This window comes from Balaenoptera musculus, chromosome 5 (assembly GCF_009873245.2).
Source record: "Balaenoptera musculus isolate JJ_BM4_2016_0621 chromosome 5, mBalMus1.pri.v3, whole genome shotgun sequence".
In the NCBI taxonomy this organism is placed as follows: domain Eukaryota; kingdom Metazoa; phylum Chordata; class Mammalia; order Artiodactyla; family Balaenopteridae; genus Balaenoptera; species Balaenoptera musculus.
Window position 1 is genome coordinate 77571987 of NC_045789.1, and position 20960 is coordinate 77592946.

At 42.8% G+C, this 20960-nt stretch overlaps 1 protein-coding gene across 1 annotated transcript in view; it reads right to left on the bottom strand.

The window, feature by feature from the left end:
• The window catches only part of PGM2 (phosphoglucomutase 2), a 32752-nt gene extending 18357 nt beyond the window's left edge, over positions 1–14395 (bottom strand). The window contains exons 1-6 of the mRNA XM_036853197.1: positions 14240–14395; positions 10301–10468; positions 5945–6051; positions 2073–2157; positions 316–399; positions 6–199 (exon numbers count right to left, since the gene is read on the bottom strand). Of these exons, the coding sequence (XP_036709092.1) occupies positions 6–199; positions 316–399; positions 2073–2157; positions 5945–6051; positions 10301–10468; positions 14240–14332 (731 nt within the window). The 5' untranslated portion in view covers positions 14333–14395. The remainder of the gene's footprint in view (positions 1–5; positions 200–315; positions 400–2072; positions 2158–5944; positions 6052–10300; positions 10469–14239) is intronic.
• Positions 14396–20960: the final 6565 nt, after the last annotated feature.

Genomic DNA, 20960 nt, shown 5'->3' on the forward strand with positions numbered 1-20960 from the left:
TTTACCTGTGAAAACAGTACTTTTTAAGGTCTTCAAAGTAGTCCTTATTGATGGAAGCACTTGGGTCATGAAAGAGTGGACTGCCATTGATCACAGAATCGTCCCAAGCTTGAGGCCATGGCTCTAGATTTTCTTCAACGGCCTGGGAAATCCCTTTATCATGAGGAGAGATGATCTGAGCCCCGTTATCCCAATAGACCTGGAGAATGCAGGAACATATCCAGATGGTTTACAGTTCATTCCCTGTGCTCCCAAACCATAAAGGCACAGGATTCATACAGAAGGACATAAGTGTGGAGAGAAAAATAAAAATACCTTGTAACCATTATCCTGCTTTGGATTGTGAGAGGCAGTTATCATGATTCCAGCACAAAGTTTCAAATGTGATACTGTGTAGGGCTGTAATACAGTAGGAAAGGAGAACAGTTTTAAACAAAAAATTAGATATACTTAAAAGGTCTATCATATATTGAACCATGTTCCCTTTTAATAAACAGCATATATAAACATCATATTGTGTCATACAATATTTTTGTGCCACATCCAAGCAGTACACTCTGACTATCTTTAGAACTAACTCACTGCTCAAAATTCAAATAAGAAAGGTGAGTATTTTCCTAGGTGTCTTCTTATTCTGTCTTCTCCTTGGTAGAGCTAGAAAGCTCTCCACACAATATGATGGTCTGATTCTCCACTGCGCATTCTTTTAAGCCTTCTGCTTGGGACAGCAGCTTATGGATTCAGTTTATTCCCTCCAACTGCTTCCTCTGCTCTTCTTCCCCTGATTTGCTTTTAAGGAAAAGGTTGAGGAAAATGTGGGAGAAATGGAGAGAGCTCTCACAGCTTGTCATTTATCTCCCACTCCGGGTCTGATTATCCCTCTCTTACATCTCTACTTAGCTCCCATCTTTACAAGACTACTTCCCCAAGTGGGGAGAGGGTAGGCTTATGCGCCCCGTGGCTGCACATGAGATTTACTCTACACAGGCATCCTGAGATTCTACCTGCCCATCCGCTTCCACCCTCCCACCAAGAATCACTGTGGTCACTTGTCCCCCCCTAGGAGTTATCTCACAGTCCCCAGGTTTCCTGGAGCAAAGAAAAAGGGAGAATCACTCCACCACTTGGGCAAATGACCATGAGACACTCATTTAATTCATGTCTGATATAAAAGTAATAGCTATCAACACTTATATAGTACAGAAGACCAATGATGCTTGAACACATTGCAATTTTTCCATCAAACAATAAAATCTGAACCACATCTGGATGTGACATTGAGTGCCTACTGGGATATTTACAATCTAGGAGGCGCTACACCTACCTGTCGGTGCACTAGAGACAGTAAACACAAAGCTAGTGGAGCTTACTTTTTTATTTACACACTCTCGTTTCTACTTGATGGAACTAACTGCATTCAAACCATGTTTTTGGTTTAGTATCTAAAAACATTTATGCTTAGCATCTGGCTCCACTCTTTAACAGTTCTATCTACTTAAAAGCAACAGCTGTCACAGTCCCTATTGTCCTTTTCTTTAGATTCTGCCACAATAAGAATTTGATAAAAATCTTACTAAAACATGCCAAGTATGCTTCTTATACTGGCCATGAATAGGATTTAGAACGAAACATTTATATAAAAAGTTGGTGCACCAACTTGTCAAAAATTTTCACGATAGGACATGGTTTGAGTTGAATTCAGATTTAGACCCAAGAAGTTTCCTAATTGGGATAGCTGGGAAAAAAGAATACAAACCAAATTAAAAAGCAAACAGACAGACAAACAAACAAAAGACATTTTGCTACCTAGCTAAAATATCCTTCAAATGCAAGTAAAAGAAAAATTGCATTAAAAAAAATCAGTTCTGATGAATCAAAAGTTGAATACCAGAGAATATTACTAGGATGTGGGAGGAACATTCCTGGAGAGGAGGGAGAATTCCTGATAAAAGGCAAGGAGCCCTTCTATCTTTCAAACACCTGAATCCCAAGAGCACTGAAGACTGTGAAACTCAGCCATGTCCCATCTCTGACTCCATGATAGGAAATTACAAGAGGAAAGAGTTACTTACCACAAAGGGGGTTGGGGTTATATCAGAAAAGAGGTACACAGGAATCCCCTGGCTGATAAACGTAGTTGCAGCAAGTCGGGCGAATCTGGAAATGCAGAGCGATGGGGGAGAAAAGGAAAGTAGAGCCATCAGGACCGTGGGTGACGATAAAGAAGGAAATGAAGGTTCAACCATTTCTTTAGACTGAGAGCGGCAGCCAGATCGAAGAAGACGTTTATTATACTTCTGCTGGCGGAGAACATTAAGGCTGGAGGAACCTTAGGAGTCATCTCACTCCACCCCTTTGTTTTACAGAAATGGGACTAAAGCCAAGAAAGGACATATGACTTGTCCCATGTCCACGAGCCACTCAGCGGCGGACCCAGGGCTGCACCCAAGTCTCTCAGCTCTCCTCCATCTCAGGGGGTCTCAGCGGAGGGCGATGCTGTCCCCATGGGACAATTGAATCGTCTGGAGACATTTTTGGTTGTCACCAGGGTAGAGCGCTAGTGGCAGCTAGTGGACGGAGGCCAGGTATGCTGTTAATCATCCCACAATGCACAGGGCAGTGCCCACAACAAAGAGTTATCTGGCCCAGGACCAAGTCACCTGGCAACCGTGCAGGGACAGAGAAACCCGAGTCTAAAGCTGTCACTATCCAGTATATGCCCTGAAGACTCGTACTTGATTCGATGTTGTCCTCTACAAAACATACGGCACATGGGTGTGTGTGTGTATGTGATATACGTGTAACACATATATGCATAGGACATATATATGACATATATACATCTTGGCTCCATTCAGCCCTTAGAAGAAGACTTAAATCTTTGACACTTTGACATATTTCTCAATTTCCACAGCACCTGGCTTTGGGCAGGACATAGAACATGGCACTGGGTCTTTCTTCATGCATGGAGTAAAGTACTTCATCACAATAACTGAGCAATTTACTTCCAATGAACACCACCACACTATTACAGGACTAAACAAACAAAATATTTGATCATTCTCCCAAATAGTTCTTGAGCACTAACTTCATGGAACACTATTTCGGGAGCTGGCTGGGGCAAAAAGAGGAGATCTTTAACAACTCAAGCGTTAAAATTCCTAGGATCAATAGTAATACGAAAATGATTTTGACAATTAAAAAAAATACCTCTACATAGGGGAAAGTCATAAAAATAACGAAATTTAGCAAAAACAACTTAACTAAAAACCTGAATTAAATCCACACTGTATTCACTAGAAGGTAATGAAGTCACTTTTACCCTCATGAAATGTGTAGCATGTGTTCAGGCTGACTTTAAAGGCACTTTCTTAAAGCTGGCAAAGGAGACACTCAACATACCTACGATATATACATGATATATATGAATTAAGTTACAAATGTGCAAGAAAAAAGATTCAGTGTGTTCTCTGCATATACTTAACAGTTATTGCTTATGTTCCCCAACAGATATTTAAAACTGGAAGATTAAAGAACTAATCAACATTTCCTTAGGTAAAATTCTGAGACTGCAATAGTTTCCGACTCTTTAAGAAAACGTTGGGCTTCCCTGGTGGCACAGTGGTTAAGAATCCGCCTGCCAATGCAGGGGACACGGGTTCGAGCCCTGGTCCGGGAAGATCCCACATGCCACAGAGCAACTAAGCCCGTTCGCCACAACTACTGAGCCTGCGCTCTAGAGCCCGCGAGCCACAACTACGGAAGCCCGCGTGCCTAGAGCCCGTGCTCTGCAACAAGAGAAGCCACTGTAATAAGAAGCCCGCACACCGCAATGAAGAGTAGCCCCCGCTCGCCACAACTAGAGAAAGCCTGTGCGCAGCAACGAAGACCCACCGCAGCCAAAAATAAATAAATAAAATAAATAAGTAAGTTAAAAAAAAAAAGAAAAAGAAAATGTCCATTTCCTCATCATGAGTGTTTTACCATACACTGGTTAGTAATTGTTACAACCTCTAAATATCTTGCTTGCTGTCGGTGATAGACAGCGACCCTGAGCTCCACTCCATTCCATTCTATCAAACTCTGAGACTGGAACCATAAAAAAATAGAATCAGTAACATCGGTCACTTTAAGGAACTGATATGGCCCCAAGGCCAGAGCAAGAAACAGCTGCACCTTAATTGACAATGCTAACATATATGAAAGATGTGTCAACCTGAAGCAGGGTAGTCAGTCTAAGGAGAAGAAATCTGAGAAGCTAAACAGGCAGTTAGCCACATATATGCACTGTGCATGCTTTGACCGGAGGGTCTGACCTGCTGGTAAAGCATGCTTATGATGTAATTCTCACTGTAAATCCACTAACTGAAATTGACAAACGGATGTTCTGAGGTTTATACTACATTACTCTCTTGTGAATGTAGTTCATAAGCATCAGTCCTTGAGAGATACAGCTTCTCTCTTGCTTTATTGACAAAAATCACATTTTTGAGCCTGCAGCTGAAGACCCAATATTTTCTATCACCCTGAGTTCAACCTAGGAGCTGATGTCATCTGGTATTTTGCCCTCCTCAGAGCCGCACATTTGTTCCCATTAATGTTTCTCTCTTAGACTAGAAGCTACCGAGAAGCAAAGATTAGGACTCTATGAATTTATCCAGCACTGTAAAGTTATGAGACTTTTCACTAATATTAAACATTGGCATGTTCTTCCAATCTAAGAAACTACTAATATTTATACTCTGGAAAGATTAAAAAAATTCAACATAATAGAGGAAGTGTTCAAGAAAAAAAGAGGGTCATATAACGTGATTAAGAGCAGTGATTGGCAAACTCCAGCCCATTTTGTAAATAAAGTTTTACTGGAACACTGCCATGCCCATTCAGTCATGAATTGTTCATGGCTGTTTTTTTTTTGTTGTTGTTGTTTTTTATTTATTTATTTATTTATTTATTTATTTATGGCTGTGTTAGGTCTTCATTTCTGTGCAAGGGCTTTCCCCAGTTGTGGCAAGCGGGGGCCGCTCCTCATCGCGGTGCGCGGGCCTCTCACCATCGCGGCCCCTCCTGCTGCGGAGCACAGGCTCCAGACGCGCAGGCTCAGCAATTGTGGCTCACGGGCCCAGCCGCTCCGCGGCATGTGGGATCCTCCCAGGCCAGGGCTCGAACCCGTGTCCCCTGCATTGGCAGGCAGACTCTCAACCACTGCGCCACCAGGGAAGCCCCATGGCTGTTTTTATGCTACATGGCAGAGCTGAGTGGTTGTGACAGAGACTGTGCAGCCCACAATGTGTAAGATATTTACTATTTGCCCTTTAGAGAAACAGTTTGCTGACCCCTGGTGTCAGCCTCTTTATGTTTAAAATTGTGTTGCCTTCTCTCACTTTATGATATTAGAGCAAAGAGATAAAAGTACATACTTTACAGGTTTGGTGAGGGCTAAATGAGTGAGTACTTAGGTGCCTAACTCACATTCAGCACTCAAATGATTCTATCACCACCACCACCACCACCACCGCCATCACCACCATCACCATCATCATCTGCCTACAGCTACATAAGACAGTCTCATTGGTTTGGGAATGTTACAAGAATGCAGCTTGCAATGGGCATTTAAGAATGGGAAGGAGCTCATGAGGCTTATAAATAGTGGAAGAAAAAAAATTTACATAAAAGGAAGAAAGTGAGAGGGAGAAATAATATTGCCAGTTAAAAAAATTACCTTAGATAGGTAATAAGTTCTAAATTGTCTAAATAATTTTATCTTCTTAACCCAAACATAAAACCAGAATTCTTAAAAGTTGCAAAAGAATCTACCCATCAGTTTTATAGTTAAGCAATGTAGCTGACAAACATATCTAAAGTCAACATATTGAAATGGTGATTACACCTAAAACTACAAAATACACTACAAAAAAATAGTTTCCGAAATATCTTTACATACCTTCTGCTGCTGCCTCCACTTGCTGGATGGGCTCGAGCATCATAGCTGATCACAACACCTCTTTGCTTAAGGTCACTGAATTGTTTTTCCAGGTATCTACAAAATCCCTAAAAAATACCCCATGGATTCAAAGAGTATACTATATGTTTTAACACACACACTATATATATATTATATATATACTGAACAATAGGAAAATAACAGCTGTATTTATTTTCTATCTGTATGTATCAGGTAATATGTTAGACACTTAGTATTTATTATCACTAATCCCAGATCAACTTGGCCAAGAAACCCCATTTTACAGATGGAAAAGCTAGAACTCAGAGAGGCTCGGTGACTTGCCCAGTTTCAGATACACGAATAGCAGAGCCTAGATTTGTGCCTGGGTCTGGTTAGAGGTGGTTCAGTGCTGGGTTAAAAGCACACAGACTCTGTGGGCTTGTACTCTACCCCCACCTACGAGCAAATGACCAGTTCCTTAATCTCTCAGTGCCTCAGTTTCCTCTTCTGTAAAATGGGAATAACAATAGTACCTACTTCAAAGGGCTGTATGAGGGCTAAATGAGTTAAAACATGCCAAGTGCTGAGAATCCGACACCAAGGAAGCACTATGTGTTTGCTGTTATGAGCATTATTTTTACTGTCATTTTTCTTCAAAGCCTGTATTCATTTTACACTAGCCTAAAATGTCTGAGGACAGGGAGGTGTTTCAGACATTTCCACCTGCCCTGTACATCAGTAGGTAAAAGAAATTCGACAGTTAAGATTTCCACAGTTAACTGATCTAAACTTGTTCTGCTTGTGATATTGTTTTCAAGCAGGTAGGTCTTAAGGAGGCTCTATCAGTCCACCATTATACAAATTAAAATTGTGCAGAGTTTGGGCTATTCCCACCTGCCTAGAAATGGTGGAACACACAATTCCTGCATCTTAGTGGGTGCAATAACATCACATCAGTCTGAAATATGGAAGATTAGAAAACAGTGAACTTTGAATTCAAGAGGTTTAGATTACTGGACAAAATAGGTTTTATTACAGAACAAAAAGAACTCTGGTTGATTGGATTATAATGATGGTTCATACTACTTATTTCACTTTGATTGAAGGAAGTCTTATAAAAAGTTAATTGTAACTCTTATTTTTGGTAGGGCAATACTTCACAGCTTCGTTGCCAGAGTGATGCCAATTTAGAAAGCCTCCAGTTTTTCTTGTGCAAAAATACTGCATTGGGCATATCTTCTGAGGTTGAGGGATACGAGGTAATAAGAACACATGTGTACTGGTTCTGTGGGGTCCCCTGAGGGTACACAGAGGCTCACACTCTAAGGCTTACAACAGTGACAGCATTCTCTCCCTGGCCCAGGTCGACCCCTGTGTGTGGCCCCAGTGTTCAAGGGGGGCAAAAAACCATTCAGCCTTAGTCTAAAGTCCCTATCATCTCCAAACTGCTGTAAAAAACTCTGGGGCCTGCTGAGGCTGAGGACCTGAGAGCATGGCTAAGGGAAGGGGGCATGCTTTTTCCTGAGAAGAGACTCACTGAGGGATGGAAATATTATCATAGAGTGTAAGAAACAAACTTTATATACCTTCAAAAGGTCAAACTATGACCAATATGTAAAAGCTACAGAAAGATAGATTTGGCTCAAAATAAAGAAACCATTCTTTAATGAGAACGATCCAAAGACAGAATGGCTAATTCAGAAGACAATGAGTTCTCTATCACTGATGTGTAATGGCTCAGTTAAGTAACCTAAAAGGAAACTATAACCTCTGTCAATGAGGCAAACAGTACAAAAATTTCCCTCTAGTCTCTATCCTGTTTCCTAGTGGGTCGTTCTTGACTCACATGCATCTACTTCTTAAATACAACCAGATGAATTTGGGGGCACCAATAGGATGAGAGTTCCCACCAGAGACCAGCAAGCACGGAGTTTTCAGATGACTCCAGGCTCCAAGCTGGCCCACATGATGCCAAATGCAGCAGAGGTGAGGTGTCCCCACTGAGCTCCACCCACATTACAGATCTGTGAGCAAAATAAATGTGGTTGTTGTTTAAGACTACTATGTTTTGGGTGATTTGTTGTATGCTCTAGTGACCAGAGCAGAGGGCGACCTTATCCATCAACATGATCCCATGTTATCCATAAACTAGAACAGGATTCCCAGGCTCACTTTATTCCAAGCCTTCCCTCCAGAAAGATCTAGGGAGCCCTACTGCTTAACAGTAGTGTGTTCCCATGGCAACTCTGTACCCTTATGCAAGAGTTCCGTCTTAGGGTTTTGTCAGAACATGCCCAACTCTGCCTTTATGTTGGGAGGTACATGTAAAGTACACGTAATCACCAGTAGTCAATTTTCCCAATGTCTTCTTTCCTGGAATTAAAGTGACCTTCAATTTTAACAAGTCTAAGCAGTTGAAGAAACAGAACAATCTGTTCCACTTCATTTCCCTCATAAACAGAACTCTCGACACTCAGCATCAGCTGTTTTATCAAAGGCTTCATCTTTATTCCTAAAAGTTGGGTCTGGACTCTAAGAGTAAAATTCACAAATGAAGGCAAGGGAACTCAGCAATAATTTCCACCTATGGTGTAAATTAAAACTAAATAGAACGAATAACTCTTGGTTATTCTGGCAGTTAGAAAAGCTTTTCAATGCTTGCATCTGCACAACCATAACATTATAAGAACACAGGAGTCGGTCAGCTTAGTTAGTGGATTGGCACCGGAATGAAAGCTCCATGAGGAAATCTGTCTGTTTCAGTCATTATTATATCCCTGATGCCTGGCACCCAATAAATCTCTGTTGAATGAATAAATGAACGAATGAATGAATTGCTGCATGAGTTTGAAAAGGTACTGCTTCAGCTGACTGTGCAAGCTTAACTTTATGGAGTAAACGTGTGATTCCCTGTGCCTAGGCAAACCCACAAGACTCATCCATAATTGAAACAAATTAGGTCTGTCAAATACAAAAGGAGCCTGGAGTTAAATTAATTAAACAAGGAGGCCATTGGACTGAGATGGTTTTAATGCCTTAGGAGCCTACTCAGCAAGCCAAAACCTAACCCTGTAAAAACCCCAAGGTTAAGAAATCGCAACTTAAGGACAGCCAGCAAGGCTTTCCCAAATATGGCACCCGCTTGAGCTACAGCCAATCTATTAATTTCCTTGCTTTGCTTCTGCCTCTTCTCTATTAGTCTTTCCCCTAGTTCTTGTTAGTGGAGCGCTCGGAGGGGGAGCAGAATACGTGACCCCAAAACATGTCACTCTGGCATGTGGATCATTTTGAAATGAAGGCAATCAAGACCCAGCAGGTTGAAGAAAAACTTTCACCTCTTCCTTAACTACCTAGAAGAATTTAGATATGGAGCCTGATCCAGAAAGGGAACTTTTTTTTTTTAATTTTATTTTTATTTTTGGCTGCGTTGGGTCTTCATTGCTGCGCATGGGCTTTCTCTAGTTGTGGCGAGCAGGGGCTACTCTTCTCTGCGGTGTGCGGGCTTCTCACTGTGGTGGCTCCTCTTGTTGCAGAGCACAGGCTCTAGGCATGTGGGCTTCAGTAGTTGCAGCACGCAGGCTCAGCAGTTATGGCACACGGGCCCTAGAGCACACAAGCTTCAGTAGCAGCATGCAGGTTCTAGGGCATGTGGGCTTCAGTAGTTGTGGCGCGAAGGCTCAGTAGTTGTGGCTCACGGGCTCTAGAGTACAGGCTCAGTAGTTGCAGTGCACGGGCTTGGCTGCTCTGTGGCATGTGGGATATTCCCGGGCCAGGGATCGAACCTGTGTCCCCTGCATTGGCAGGCTGATTCTTAACCACTGCACCACCAGGGAAGTCCAAAAGATAACTATTATCAGAGATAACTTTTAATCTGAAAGAGCTATCTGGATGGCAGGCAAACATTAACTAGCAAACATCTGCTCTTCTACTGCGCTGTGAAAAATATAGCTATAAAAACATATATATACACACACATATGTGCATATATGTCTGTATATATAAATATATATATATATTTGAAAAGTCCTTCTATTGTCATTCCCCACTTTGAAGCCTCAACTGCTAAACCTGCCCTTGGGTCTCATTGTCTTTATGGGGCTCCCATACGTATGTAATTAAATTTGTTTTCTCCTGTTAATCTGTCTTATGCCACTTTAATTAATAGACCAGCCAAAGAATCTGTAAGCGTAGAGGAAAAATTTTTTCTCCCCAGCAGCTCCTAACCAGTTTGGAATTGCCTGATTCAAATAGATTTTTGCTCAAATAAACTCTTAAACTTTTTAATATGCTTCAGTTTATCTTTTAGCACTCGGACTATGTTAAGAATAACTAAGAAATATAAAAATGTGGCACCTGTGTAGTCTGGATGATGGTCAAGTCATTCATACGAGAAATTCCTGCTCCCATAGCACCTCGGAGGCCAGCTGTCCCAAACTCCATTCGAGCCCCAAAACATTTTTGTAGTTCTTCTTTATTACCTTCTGCAATTAGTTGTTTCACTGACTCCAAAGTTAAAGGATTCTGCAAAACAGAAATGTACATACCAGGTATAGCCAGGTGAATAACATAATGAAAAATCAGAAATATAAAAAATACCTCACGATAATTCTAACTTACAGGAGAAAAAAATATATATATATATTATAATATATGTATGTGTATGTATTTGGAAAGCATATATATATGCATACATATACAAGTATAGGCTTTTCAATTTTCTGATGCTTTTAAAATTTGAAATATGAAGTTGGTCTTTTAAAAATTATAATGCATGATATTGTGATATAATAAGAAATATATATTTAGTTTTTGTTCCTAGTTCCTGGCAAAGAGGTCATAAAACCCTTGAAATTTCCTGATTAGGATGAAAGGAGCATCTTTTGTTATTCATAACAAACCCCTTTCATCCATACCTGAGTTTATCCTAATGAGGTGACTCTTGGGAACCAACCAAGTGATTAGATGGTTGGAACTTTCAGCCCCACCCACTGACTTCCAAGAAGGGGAGGTGCTGGAGATTAAGTTCAATCACCAATCATTTAATCAATCATGCCTATGTAGTGGCACTGAAGCTCTGTACTCCTTCCCACTATACTTTGCCCTATGGATCTCTTCCAGCTGGCTGTTCTTGAGTTGTGTCCTTCATAATAAAATTGGTAATAGTAAGTAAAGTGCCTTCCTGAGTTCTGTGAGCTGTCCTCCAATTACCAAACCCAAGAAGGGGGTCACGAGACCCCTGGTTTATCACTGGTTGGTCAGAAGTAGAGGTGACAACCTGGGACTTTTGCGGGTATCTGAAGTGGGGACAATATTGTGGGACTGAGCCCTGAAGCTGGAGGGTCTGTGCTAACTCTGTACTGAGTTAAACTGTTGGACACTCAGTTGGTGTCCACAGAGAAATGGAAACTAGCACAGTGTGAAAAACTCACACATTTGGTATCAGAAGTATTGTGAGTAAAAGGAAATAGTTTTTCCTTTATAATGTAAGTATTATTTTCTTTCCTACAAAGGTAAGCACTTTTGGAGAAATGGAATGAACATACAGGTTTTGGGATCTAACACTCAGAATGGAATCCCAGCAACATCACCACTCACCAACTCTATACTGTTGGGCAGATTATTTAGCTTTTTGAATTCTCAGTTTCCTCATCTCTAAAATGGGAACAATCTATAACCTTCCTTACAAGGTGGTTTTGAGGTAGTTTACATTAAATTAATGTAAAACACCTTTTTCTATCTGGCACCTAGTAATAATCAAATGTTCATTTTCTTCCCTAATGTCTTCAAATTTTCCCAGAGTGATAGCGTATATAATTTAAATCAAAACCTTACTTTGGTAGTGTTTTATAAGTTGTACAATACTTTCACATACCTGGTCAAATTTGAATCTTGCAATGACTATAAGAGGCAGGCAAGTAACAAAAACCCCATTTTATAGATGGGGAAGCCTCAGAGATTAAGTGTCCTGCTTAAACTGTTATGTGTAAGCATTAACTTAGTACCTTTCATATTACATTAACTGCTTCAAACAGACACTCACATGAATCATTTAAGTTCATTTTAAATTGCCCTTTTTTTGAGCAACAGTTGCAGAAAATGTTAAGCATGGAGAAAAATGACAATTACATTAATTCCATGTCAAACTTTTAAATTAAGAATTCAGGGTAACAAAGAGTAAGTACTTTATATTCTATCTTACAGTAATCACCGCAGTGGATGACCATGCAGGCAAAATATGGCCACATAATGAAACTTTGAAATGCTACTGCAATAAAATGCCGCCTTTTGGAATTAAGCCCACATTTTCAGATTGTTCCAGATTCAAGAGGAAACAAGTAAAAGCCCACCTTTTTGGTTAAAAGCAATAGCCACTGACCACAGAGCACAATCTGACCTATCAGATTGTTAGGTGCCTGCAAGTTAGGGCTCAGATCTGCAATGTAAAAGAGGTTCAATAAATAATTGCTGAGTAAATGAGAAAACAGAGACTTCAAGGTCACACCCAATATCCGGTGATTCTTTCATTCACAGTGTAGATTTGGAAAATCCTAATTGGCCTTTGATATCTATAAAAGACCGAATAGCTTGAGAGAAACCAAAGGAGGCAGAAAGATAAGAATAAAAAAATCAAGAGGTCAGCAGAGATCAGAGTCATACGTGGCAGTGACACATTTGTCAGCAACCAGAGGAACAGGGATGGAGGCACAGTGGAAATGCTCAGAGGGTACCTGCTGGTGCCCCGCCACCCTTGGGGCAATCAGACCACAGGGCTGCAATGCTTTTAGCTGGCGGGAAGTTCCCTCTGGGTGCCTGTCTCAAGCCAAAGGAGAAATTAAGAGAGGAAAGAACAAGAGGAGTGGTAGCAAAAAGATGAAAAGGACAACACCCCCTCACCTCTATCCAGTGTGGCACTCTCTCTGTATACAAAGATACAACATTTTGTGGAAATTGGGTTTTTATTTCTTCAAAGGGAAAGTTTTATGAAACTAATTCATTACCAACTATGGCTTCAAAAGATTTCTACTCACTGCCAGTTAGTGAGTTATCAGAAATGGAGACCTTTTCCTCGGCTAAAGAATTCACAAGAATTACAAAGAAAAACCACCCAAGGAGTTGCCAATAGCATCCAGAAACAGGATGTGCTGGCATTTCCTGTGAAGTGGGGGGCCCGAGGGTGAAGAGGAAGTCCTGGCCCCTGCAGAAAGGGCTTGAAATCTTCCTCACTGACTCAAATATTTCAGGTCTCTACTATTTCAGTGCACAGTAGTGCACTGTGCAGGACTATGGACCATGGAAGTTCGTGAATGAGTGAGCAGCACCGACTATATGATTTGCTGGGGCCCAGTAACAAATATACCCACAAGCAAGTGTTTTTGTTTTCGGCCAATCGCTAAGAGCTATGAGGGAAAACAACAGTCTGTTTAGGGAGAGTATTAGAGAGAAATAATTTACCCTTGGAAGCCAGGGAAGCCCTCTCTACATAAGCCACATTTAAGTTCAGGCCTGAAACATAAGTAACGACATGAGAAACAAGTTCAGCAGAAGAGAGCTGAGAGGAACTTTCCGGGAATACAAACAGCGTGCACGACGTAACAAGTAGGAAACGAGAGACTCAGGTTAGAAAGGAGACAGGGAGTGATGTCCGGAGCTCGGTCCCTGCTTCTGTTTGCTCCAACACCTAAGAGAGTGAAAAGCTAGGGTGCTGTGTTCAAGGGGTTCCCCCTTCTTCTCAGCAAAGTCTGAGACCTGAGAAAAACGCCTGAAGCCAAGCGGGTCCAACCGAAAGGATCCACGTTTGCAACCCAGCGCCTGGGAAGGCTGCTCTGCCAAGTTCCCGGGAGTTTGAGGAACAGGCGGGAACAAATAGGGGTCGGTGGGGGATGCACGGCGGACTGCAGAGGACGAGCCCGCGGTCTGAGTGGCAGGAACGCGCGCTCGCCTCAATTAGACAAGACCCCTGAGGCCCGCCTCATTCAGACCAATCCCGCTCGCTGCTCCGCTCCCGAACCTGCAGTCCCCGCCCGCCGGATGGCTGATTTTGTCCCGGGACAACCTTTCCCGGACAAAGTTCAAATGTGCCACAAACCAGCCACACCGACGAGGCCTGGCCGCCGCCGCGTCCTCCTTCTCGGTCTTCCGGCGGGACCAGCGCGGCCCCGCGGGGCGGAAGGGAGGGAAGGAAGGAAGCGCCTGCACCTGCACTCGCCGCAGGAAAGGCGGCGCGGCGCCCGGGGAGCGGGCAGGGGGTCCTGCACCTCCTCCGGGCACTCCCGGCCCCCCGGCGCCCTTCACCTTGTCCCATCGCAGCCACCGGGCCGTCTCCTGGTCCAGCCGGGCGTCCATGCCGGGGCCGCCGCCTCCCGGAGCCCCCGTCCCCGCCGCCATCCCCGCGCTGCCACCACCAAGTTCAAGAGGTGGTGAGATCGCCCTTCCGGCGGGGCGGGGAGGGGCGGGGGCGGGGGCGGGGCGGAGAGAACCGGCTCGGGAGCCACCCGCGTCCGGGAGGAAAATGACGTGCTCCGCCGGGGGCAGCCTCCTTGCAGTGTACAGTTGCGCCTCTGGGGGCAGCGGGATAGAAGCGAGGGGTGGAAGTGGGCGTGCTGAAAGATCCCGAGGTCACCCCCATTCATACAACAGCTATTCATTCAGTTCCTACTGTGCGCCAGGCACCGGGTCAGGAGCTGGGATACAAGCACGGGTAAGCCCAGAAAGGAGCCTAAAAGTTATGTAGAAATTCTGAGAGTCAAGAATAACCGAGAGGGCTTCCCTGGTGGCGCAGTGGTTGAGAATCTGCCTGCCAATGCAGGGGAAACGGGTTCGAGCCCTGGTCTGGGAAGATCCCACATGCCGCGGAGCAACTAGGCCCGTGAGCCACAACTACTGAGCCTGCGCGTCTGGAGCCTGTGCTCCGCAACAAGGGAGGCCGCGATAGTGAGAGGCCCGCGCACCGCGATGAAGAGTGGCCCCCGCTCGCCGCAACTAGAGAAAGCCCTCGCACAGAAACGAAGACCCAACACAGCCATAAATTAATTAATTAATTAATTTTAAAAAAAAGAATAACCGAGAAAAATCTTGAAAAAGAAGAAAAAGTGGGAAGATTAAGACAAATAGATGGTGAAACAGAATGGAGAGTCCAGAAACAAATCTACACGTGTATGGACAGTTCATTTATTTCAGAGGTGGCGCCGCAGAGCGAGGGGAAAGGACTTACTTTCAATTAATGGTGCTAGGTCAACTGGATATCTATGTAAGAAGAAGAGAAAAGAAACTTGAGCCCCTACCTCACATCACACCTCATATAAATATGCGTTCCAGGCTAATTGTAGATAAGTGTGAAAGGTGCAATGAAACTTCTAGAAACTAAAGAGTTCATCTTCATGACCTTAGGACCACTAAGCCATAAAGGAGATGCATGCAGTGAGCATGAAAAGGTATGCGTAAGAATGTCTCTAGCAGCATTATTTGTAATAGCCCCAAACTGGAAACAACCCAAATGTCCGTCAACAATACAGTGGATAAATACATTATATTATATTCATACAGTGATATAGAAAAATTGTGGTGTATTCATACAGATGTGAAAATGAACTATTGTACACATTGTAGATGAGCCTCACAAACATTATGTTGAATGAGCAAAATATTGGCTCATTCCATATATATGAAATTCTAGAATAGGTAAAAATATAGGGAAAGAAAGCAGATCAATGGTTTCTAAGAACTGTGGATGGAGAGAAGGGTTGCCTACAAAGGGCACAAGGCAATTTGGGGAATGATGGAACTGTTCTGTATCTTGGCTGAGGTTATGATAAACACAATACACATTTATCAAGCCTCATAGAACTGTACACGCTAAAGGGTAAATTTAAAATTATGTTTGAAGTCTTAAGATTTAAAACTTTTAAAGGAGGCAAAACTAATCTATGGGCATCAGGAGAGTGGTTACTTTGGGCAGAAAGAGGGTGCCTTCTGGGATGCTGGGCCTGTCCTATTTCTTGACCTGGGCAGTAGTTGCTCAGGTGTGTTCACTTTGTAATAATTCACTGGGCTGCACCTATGAATTGTGCATTTTCTTTGTATTCTATTTCTTTCTTTTTCGTATTTATTTATTTATTCTCTTTCAGTTTTAAGAAGAAACCAATATATATCCAGGATCTATGAGAGCTAAGTCTAATGAGAGGCATATCATATAATATGATCCTATAATCACATGAGTTAATATGTAATCATTTCAGTTAATATGTAATTACAAACTGATAAGAATGCTGGAAGGAAAGCAAGGAGATTCCATGAGGGTGCATGTTAGTGGGCTGTCCTGGTGGGGAAGGCTTCCCTCAGCACTTGAAGCTTGTGAGGAGACAGGAGGGAAGGATGCAGTTAATGTTGGGGGGAGGCAGCCTGGAAAATGCTTTCCAGATGGGGACCCTCTAAATGTGGTGCTTCCCCCAAATGAAAGCCACAAGAAACCAGAGCACAGGGAAGTAGAAGAGAAGAAGGATAGGCAGCCTCAGTCTCCCCATCTCTCAGCTTGTTGTAGGTCTGCCACACTTGGGCTGTCTCCTTTCTCTGCACCAGACCAACCTTCTTTTCAACATCCTAGGACAGAAATTGTGGACACAAAGAGCCTGAGACCAGACAGGTGTCAACTGAAGAAAAACGCACAACCTAAAGTTGTGAGTTAAGTTTTATTCAGGGACCTTACTGAGGACTATAGCCCGGGAGACAGCCTCTCAGAGAGCTCTGAGGAACTGCTCCGACTAGATGATGGGGGGGAACCAGGATATGTAGGAGTTTGCTGGAAAAAAAACATGTAGTTGAACATCAAAAGATGACTGCTAATCACAAAAAACAGACATCTCAAGGTAATGATTTTAACGCTTGTGTGGGAAGATGCAAAAGTCTGAGCTCATTGAAGTTATTCCTTAGATATGCATCTTAACTATCTAGGGCCAGTATTCAAAGCACAGAGGGTTTCCAGGTCTTCTCCATTCTGAATGCCCCTCAGGGTGCACTTTCGGGGGGGGGGGATTGGGGGGAGACAATGGCTAACGGCTTGATGGTGGGCAATGTTCGTTGTTTACTGGAATGGCAGGCAACATTCCCTTTCCACACAGGTCTCACTTGCACTTGCTTCCCTCCCAAATACCAGAGCTCTCCCAGGTGGGGCTGTGCAGCTTCCAGCCTTCTGCCACAGTAGGGCGGGGTGGGGGAGGGAGAGAGGGGGGGTCCTCGGCCTCAGAGCTCCAATCACGCCCTCCACGATGGGGGTGGTTGCAGCTGAGTCTCTGCTGCAGTTCCAAAGGTGTGGGGAATGGGGAGGCCAGAGGATCTTCTGACACTTTTCATTACATTCCTCAGCACAGAGATTATGGGCCCGTGGAGACATCCTGTCAGAACTATTTAACTTCGTTTTGGGACACCAAGGGGCAGGTTTCTCAGAGCTCAATATTCAAGGAAAGAAAGCAGGTAGGATTTTTTTTTTTTTTTTTTTTTTTTTTTTTTTTGGCTGCGTTGGGTCTCCGTTGCTGCGCGCGGGCTTTCTCTAGTGGCAGCGAGCGGGGGCTACTCTTGGTTGCAGTGCGCGGGCTTCTCATTGTGGTGGCTTCTCTTGTTATGGAGCATGTCCTCTAGGCTTACGGCTGCAGTAGTTGTGGAACGTGGGCTCAGTAGTTGTGGCTCGTTGGGCTCTAGAGCGCAGGCTCAGTAGTTGTGGCGCACGGGCTTAGTTGCTCCGTGGCATGTGGGATCTTCCTGGACCAGGGCTCGAACCCATGTCCCCTGCATTGTCAGGCAGATTCTTAACCACTGCGCCACCAGGGAAGCCCAGCAGGTAGGATTTTTCAAGCCTAGAAGAACTTTTCACAAGGAAGTTGAGAAGTTGTAAGTAAATCCTCCTCCCTTAATTTATGAAGGTCGCCAAGAGCTCAGGTACTGTGCTAAAAACAATGCACAATGGCCTTACTCTGTTACTCCCTTCTGCTTCCCATGGGAAGCAGAAAAAGTCCTCTGAGGTTGTGTCACGGGGTCTCTATGTCCAGGAGACTTTCCCAGGGTCTCCTGTAACTAAGATGCCTGAACTGGAGGTCTTTTCGGTTCTGACAGTGATGCTACAGTGACCTGAATCAGTTGATTCTCACACGTGATCCCCAAATTAACATTTCATGTCTGAAGAAGCCCATGTAGAATAATAGAATGTTGGAGCAGAAAGAGTTCTTGGGGAACAATTTGGACCTCGTTTTATAGATGACGGAACAGAGACAGAAAATTTCCAAGCCCCTCTTCGAGACACACAGCTGGTCACGGGCAGAGCCAGGATTCTCGTGCCTGGTCTCCTGATTTTCTAATCCAGTGTTCAATCTCCAGCTCCACTCAGCCCATTTCTACACATTTCCATAGAAGGAAGTTCCATGAACTCTGGGAACCTGTTTCCATGTGATAGCGGCTGGGTCTTGATGAAAAACAAATATTAACCATTTCTGGCATTGATAACATTAGGTGATGCTTACAATAATTTAATTTGTTTGTGCATGCTCTCCTGCTGCCTGAGAACTGTTTCACACATGGATGTCCCATTTTTCCTTGGAAACCTTCCCAACTTCCCCAGACACCTTGTCAACAATTCTACCAGTTCTCTTGTATCCAGCCCAGGATAAAAGAAAGTTCTAAAACTTTTTATTTTGGGAAGTTTTAAATATTTACTAAAATTGATACCCATGTAAATATCACCCAGGTCACCTATGATCATCCAGGCCAATCTTGTTTCGTGTACCCACTTCTCTCTCCTGTATATTTTGAGGAAGATTCCAGACATCATATAATTTCAACTATAAATTTTTTAGTGTATGTCTCTAGAAGATAAGGACACATTAAAAATAACCACAAAATCATTATCTCACCTAAAAATTTTAAAGTTAAAGTTAATAATTCCTTAATACAACTAAATGTCCATTTAGTGTTCAAATTTTCAACCATCTAGTGTCTTAATTTTTTTTAATAGTTTGCTTGAATCAGGAGCCAAATAATCTTGCTATTGGTTAATAAGCCTTGTAGATCTTGTTTAATCTATAGGTTCTGACTAAATTTCCTTGTAATTTATTTGTTGAAGAAACTGGATTGTTTGTCCTGTAGGGTTTACCAACAGTCTGGATTTTGCCGATTGTGTTTCTGTGGTGTCTGTTAACATGTTCCTCTGTCTCTTGTATTGCTTGTAAATTCATCACATTATAATTTTCTCTTCATAGTCTCTCCCTCACTAGTCTCCTTGAGGACAGGAATGGTGTTTTGTTTATCTTTGCCTACCCAGAACCTAGCACTGTAAGTGCCCAGTAAATGGGTGAAGAAATGACTGAAGTCAGGAGGCTGTTTATTCTTCCCTCATGAAGGAAAAGGGAAGGCTCTAGAGTCAGGACTGGATCTTGGCTCTACCCTTTGTTCTCTGGGGGCCCTGGGCAAGTCACTTAACCTCTCTTGGCCTCAGTCTCCTTATTTCTAAAATGGAAGCAATCATAGTGTCCAGCTCATAGGGGTGATGTGGGGCTTACATGAGGAACTACATGTAAAATGCTTAGCCTAGTGTCTGGCATGAAGTAAACACTCAATAAACGTTAGCTGTTATCACAAAAATTTTACTAGCTTGACAGTCTGCATTAGTCAGGATAGCCTAGGCTAAACTGAAGTAATAAATTAATCCCTAAATCTCAGGACTTAGTGAAACAAAGCTTTTTGTTTCTTGCTCATGCTCACGTTCAGGGTGAGTCAGTGGATGCTATACTCCACATAGTCACTCAGGGATCAGAATGTTTCCATCCTGTGGCTCCTCCATCCCAAGATGTGGCCTCCGCAGTCACCATGGAATAGTATGGGGGTCACTCATTGCTCTTAAATGCTTCTGCCCGGGAGTGGTACGTATCACTCCTACTCATTTTATTAGCTAGAACTCATCATGTGTTCCCACTGAACTGCAGAGTACTGGGAAGTGTAGACTATCTACGTGCCCAGAAAGGAGAAGAAAGTTGGATAGGGAGGAACGCTCATGGGCACTACCACACATTCAGTGTTACCTGTGATTAAGTGTTAGGATGGTTGCAAATATCAATGATTCTGATGTATTTCTAACAAGCAAGGAGTGATTCTTAGCTATTACTCAGTTGAAATTTAGAACCACCACCTGCTAAAACAGTCTGTTCTTCTCCATACAGTAGAATGAGTTTTCTTTGTAATAGTAACCAGATTACATCCCTCTCCTGTTTTCAATCCTCCCATAGCTTCATAATGTACTTAGAATTAAAACTGTATCTTTTACCAGGGGCTTCAAAGTTCTACGTAATCTATCCCCCTGCCTTGATTTCCTGCCACTTTTCTCACTCACTTCAATCAGCCATGCCGTTCTCTGTGCTGATCTTGAAAACATGTCAAACAAGAGCTGACCTGGAGCCTATGCCTGCACTGCTTTCCCTCAGATACCCCAATGACAAATATCCACATTTCATTCAGGTTTCTGCTCAATTATCACCTCATTAGAAACTCTCTTCTGTAAAATGCTGGTAAATGTTTAACAACTAGCTTTCTGAGATAAAAAGCCCTGGCTTGTAGTATTTGCCAGTTTCTGTGGTGTAATTACGCTCACCATGGCTGTTTCCAAGCTACCAACATGATGTCACTGAACAAAGAGTTGAGAGGAGATGCGGAGTTGCACATCATTATGTAATGTTTCCAATACACAGATAGAATAGATGTAAATAACTTCAAGAACATAGATAGTAGTAACAAGTAGTAAAATAAATAGAAAATAGTGAGTTTTGAGTATTTATTACGTTCTTTTAATTATAATGTATTTACTTGGAAGTTTATAAAATTTAAATTTTAACAATGGCTGTGTTTAACATCTGGCTAGCAAAATTCCTAAAAATTTGCTAGTCAGCTCTGATGAACCAGTATAAGCTGTCACCGACATACCTTTCTTCTCCTAAAATGGGATCTGCACCCCTCTCTCATCTTACTTTATTATTCTTCA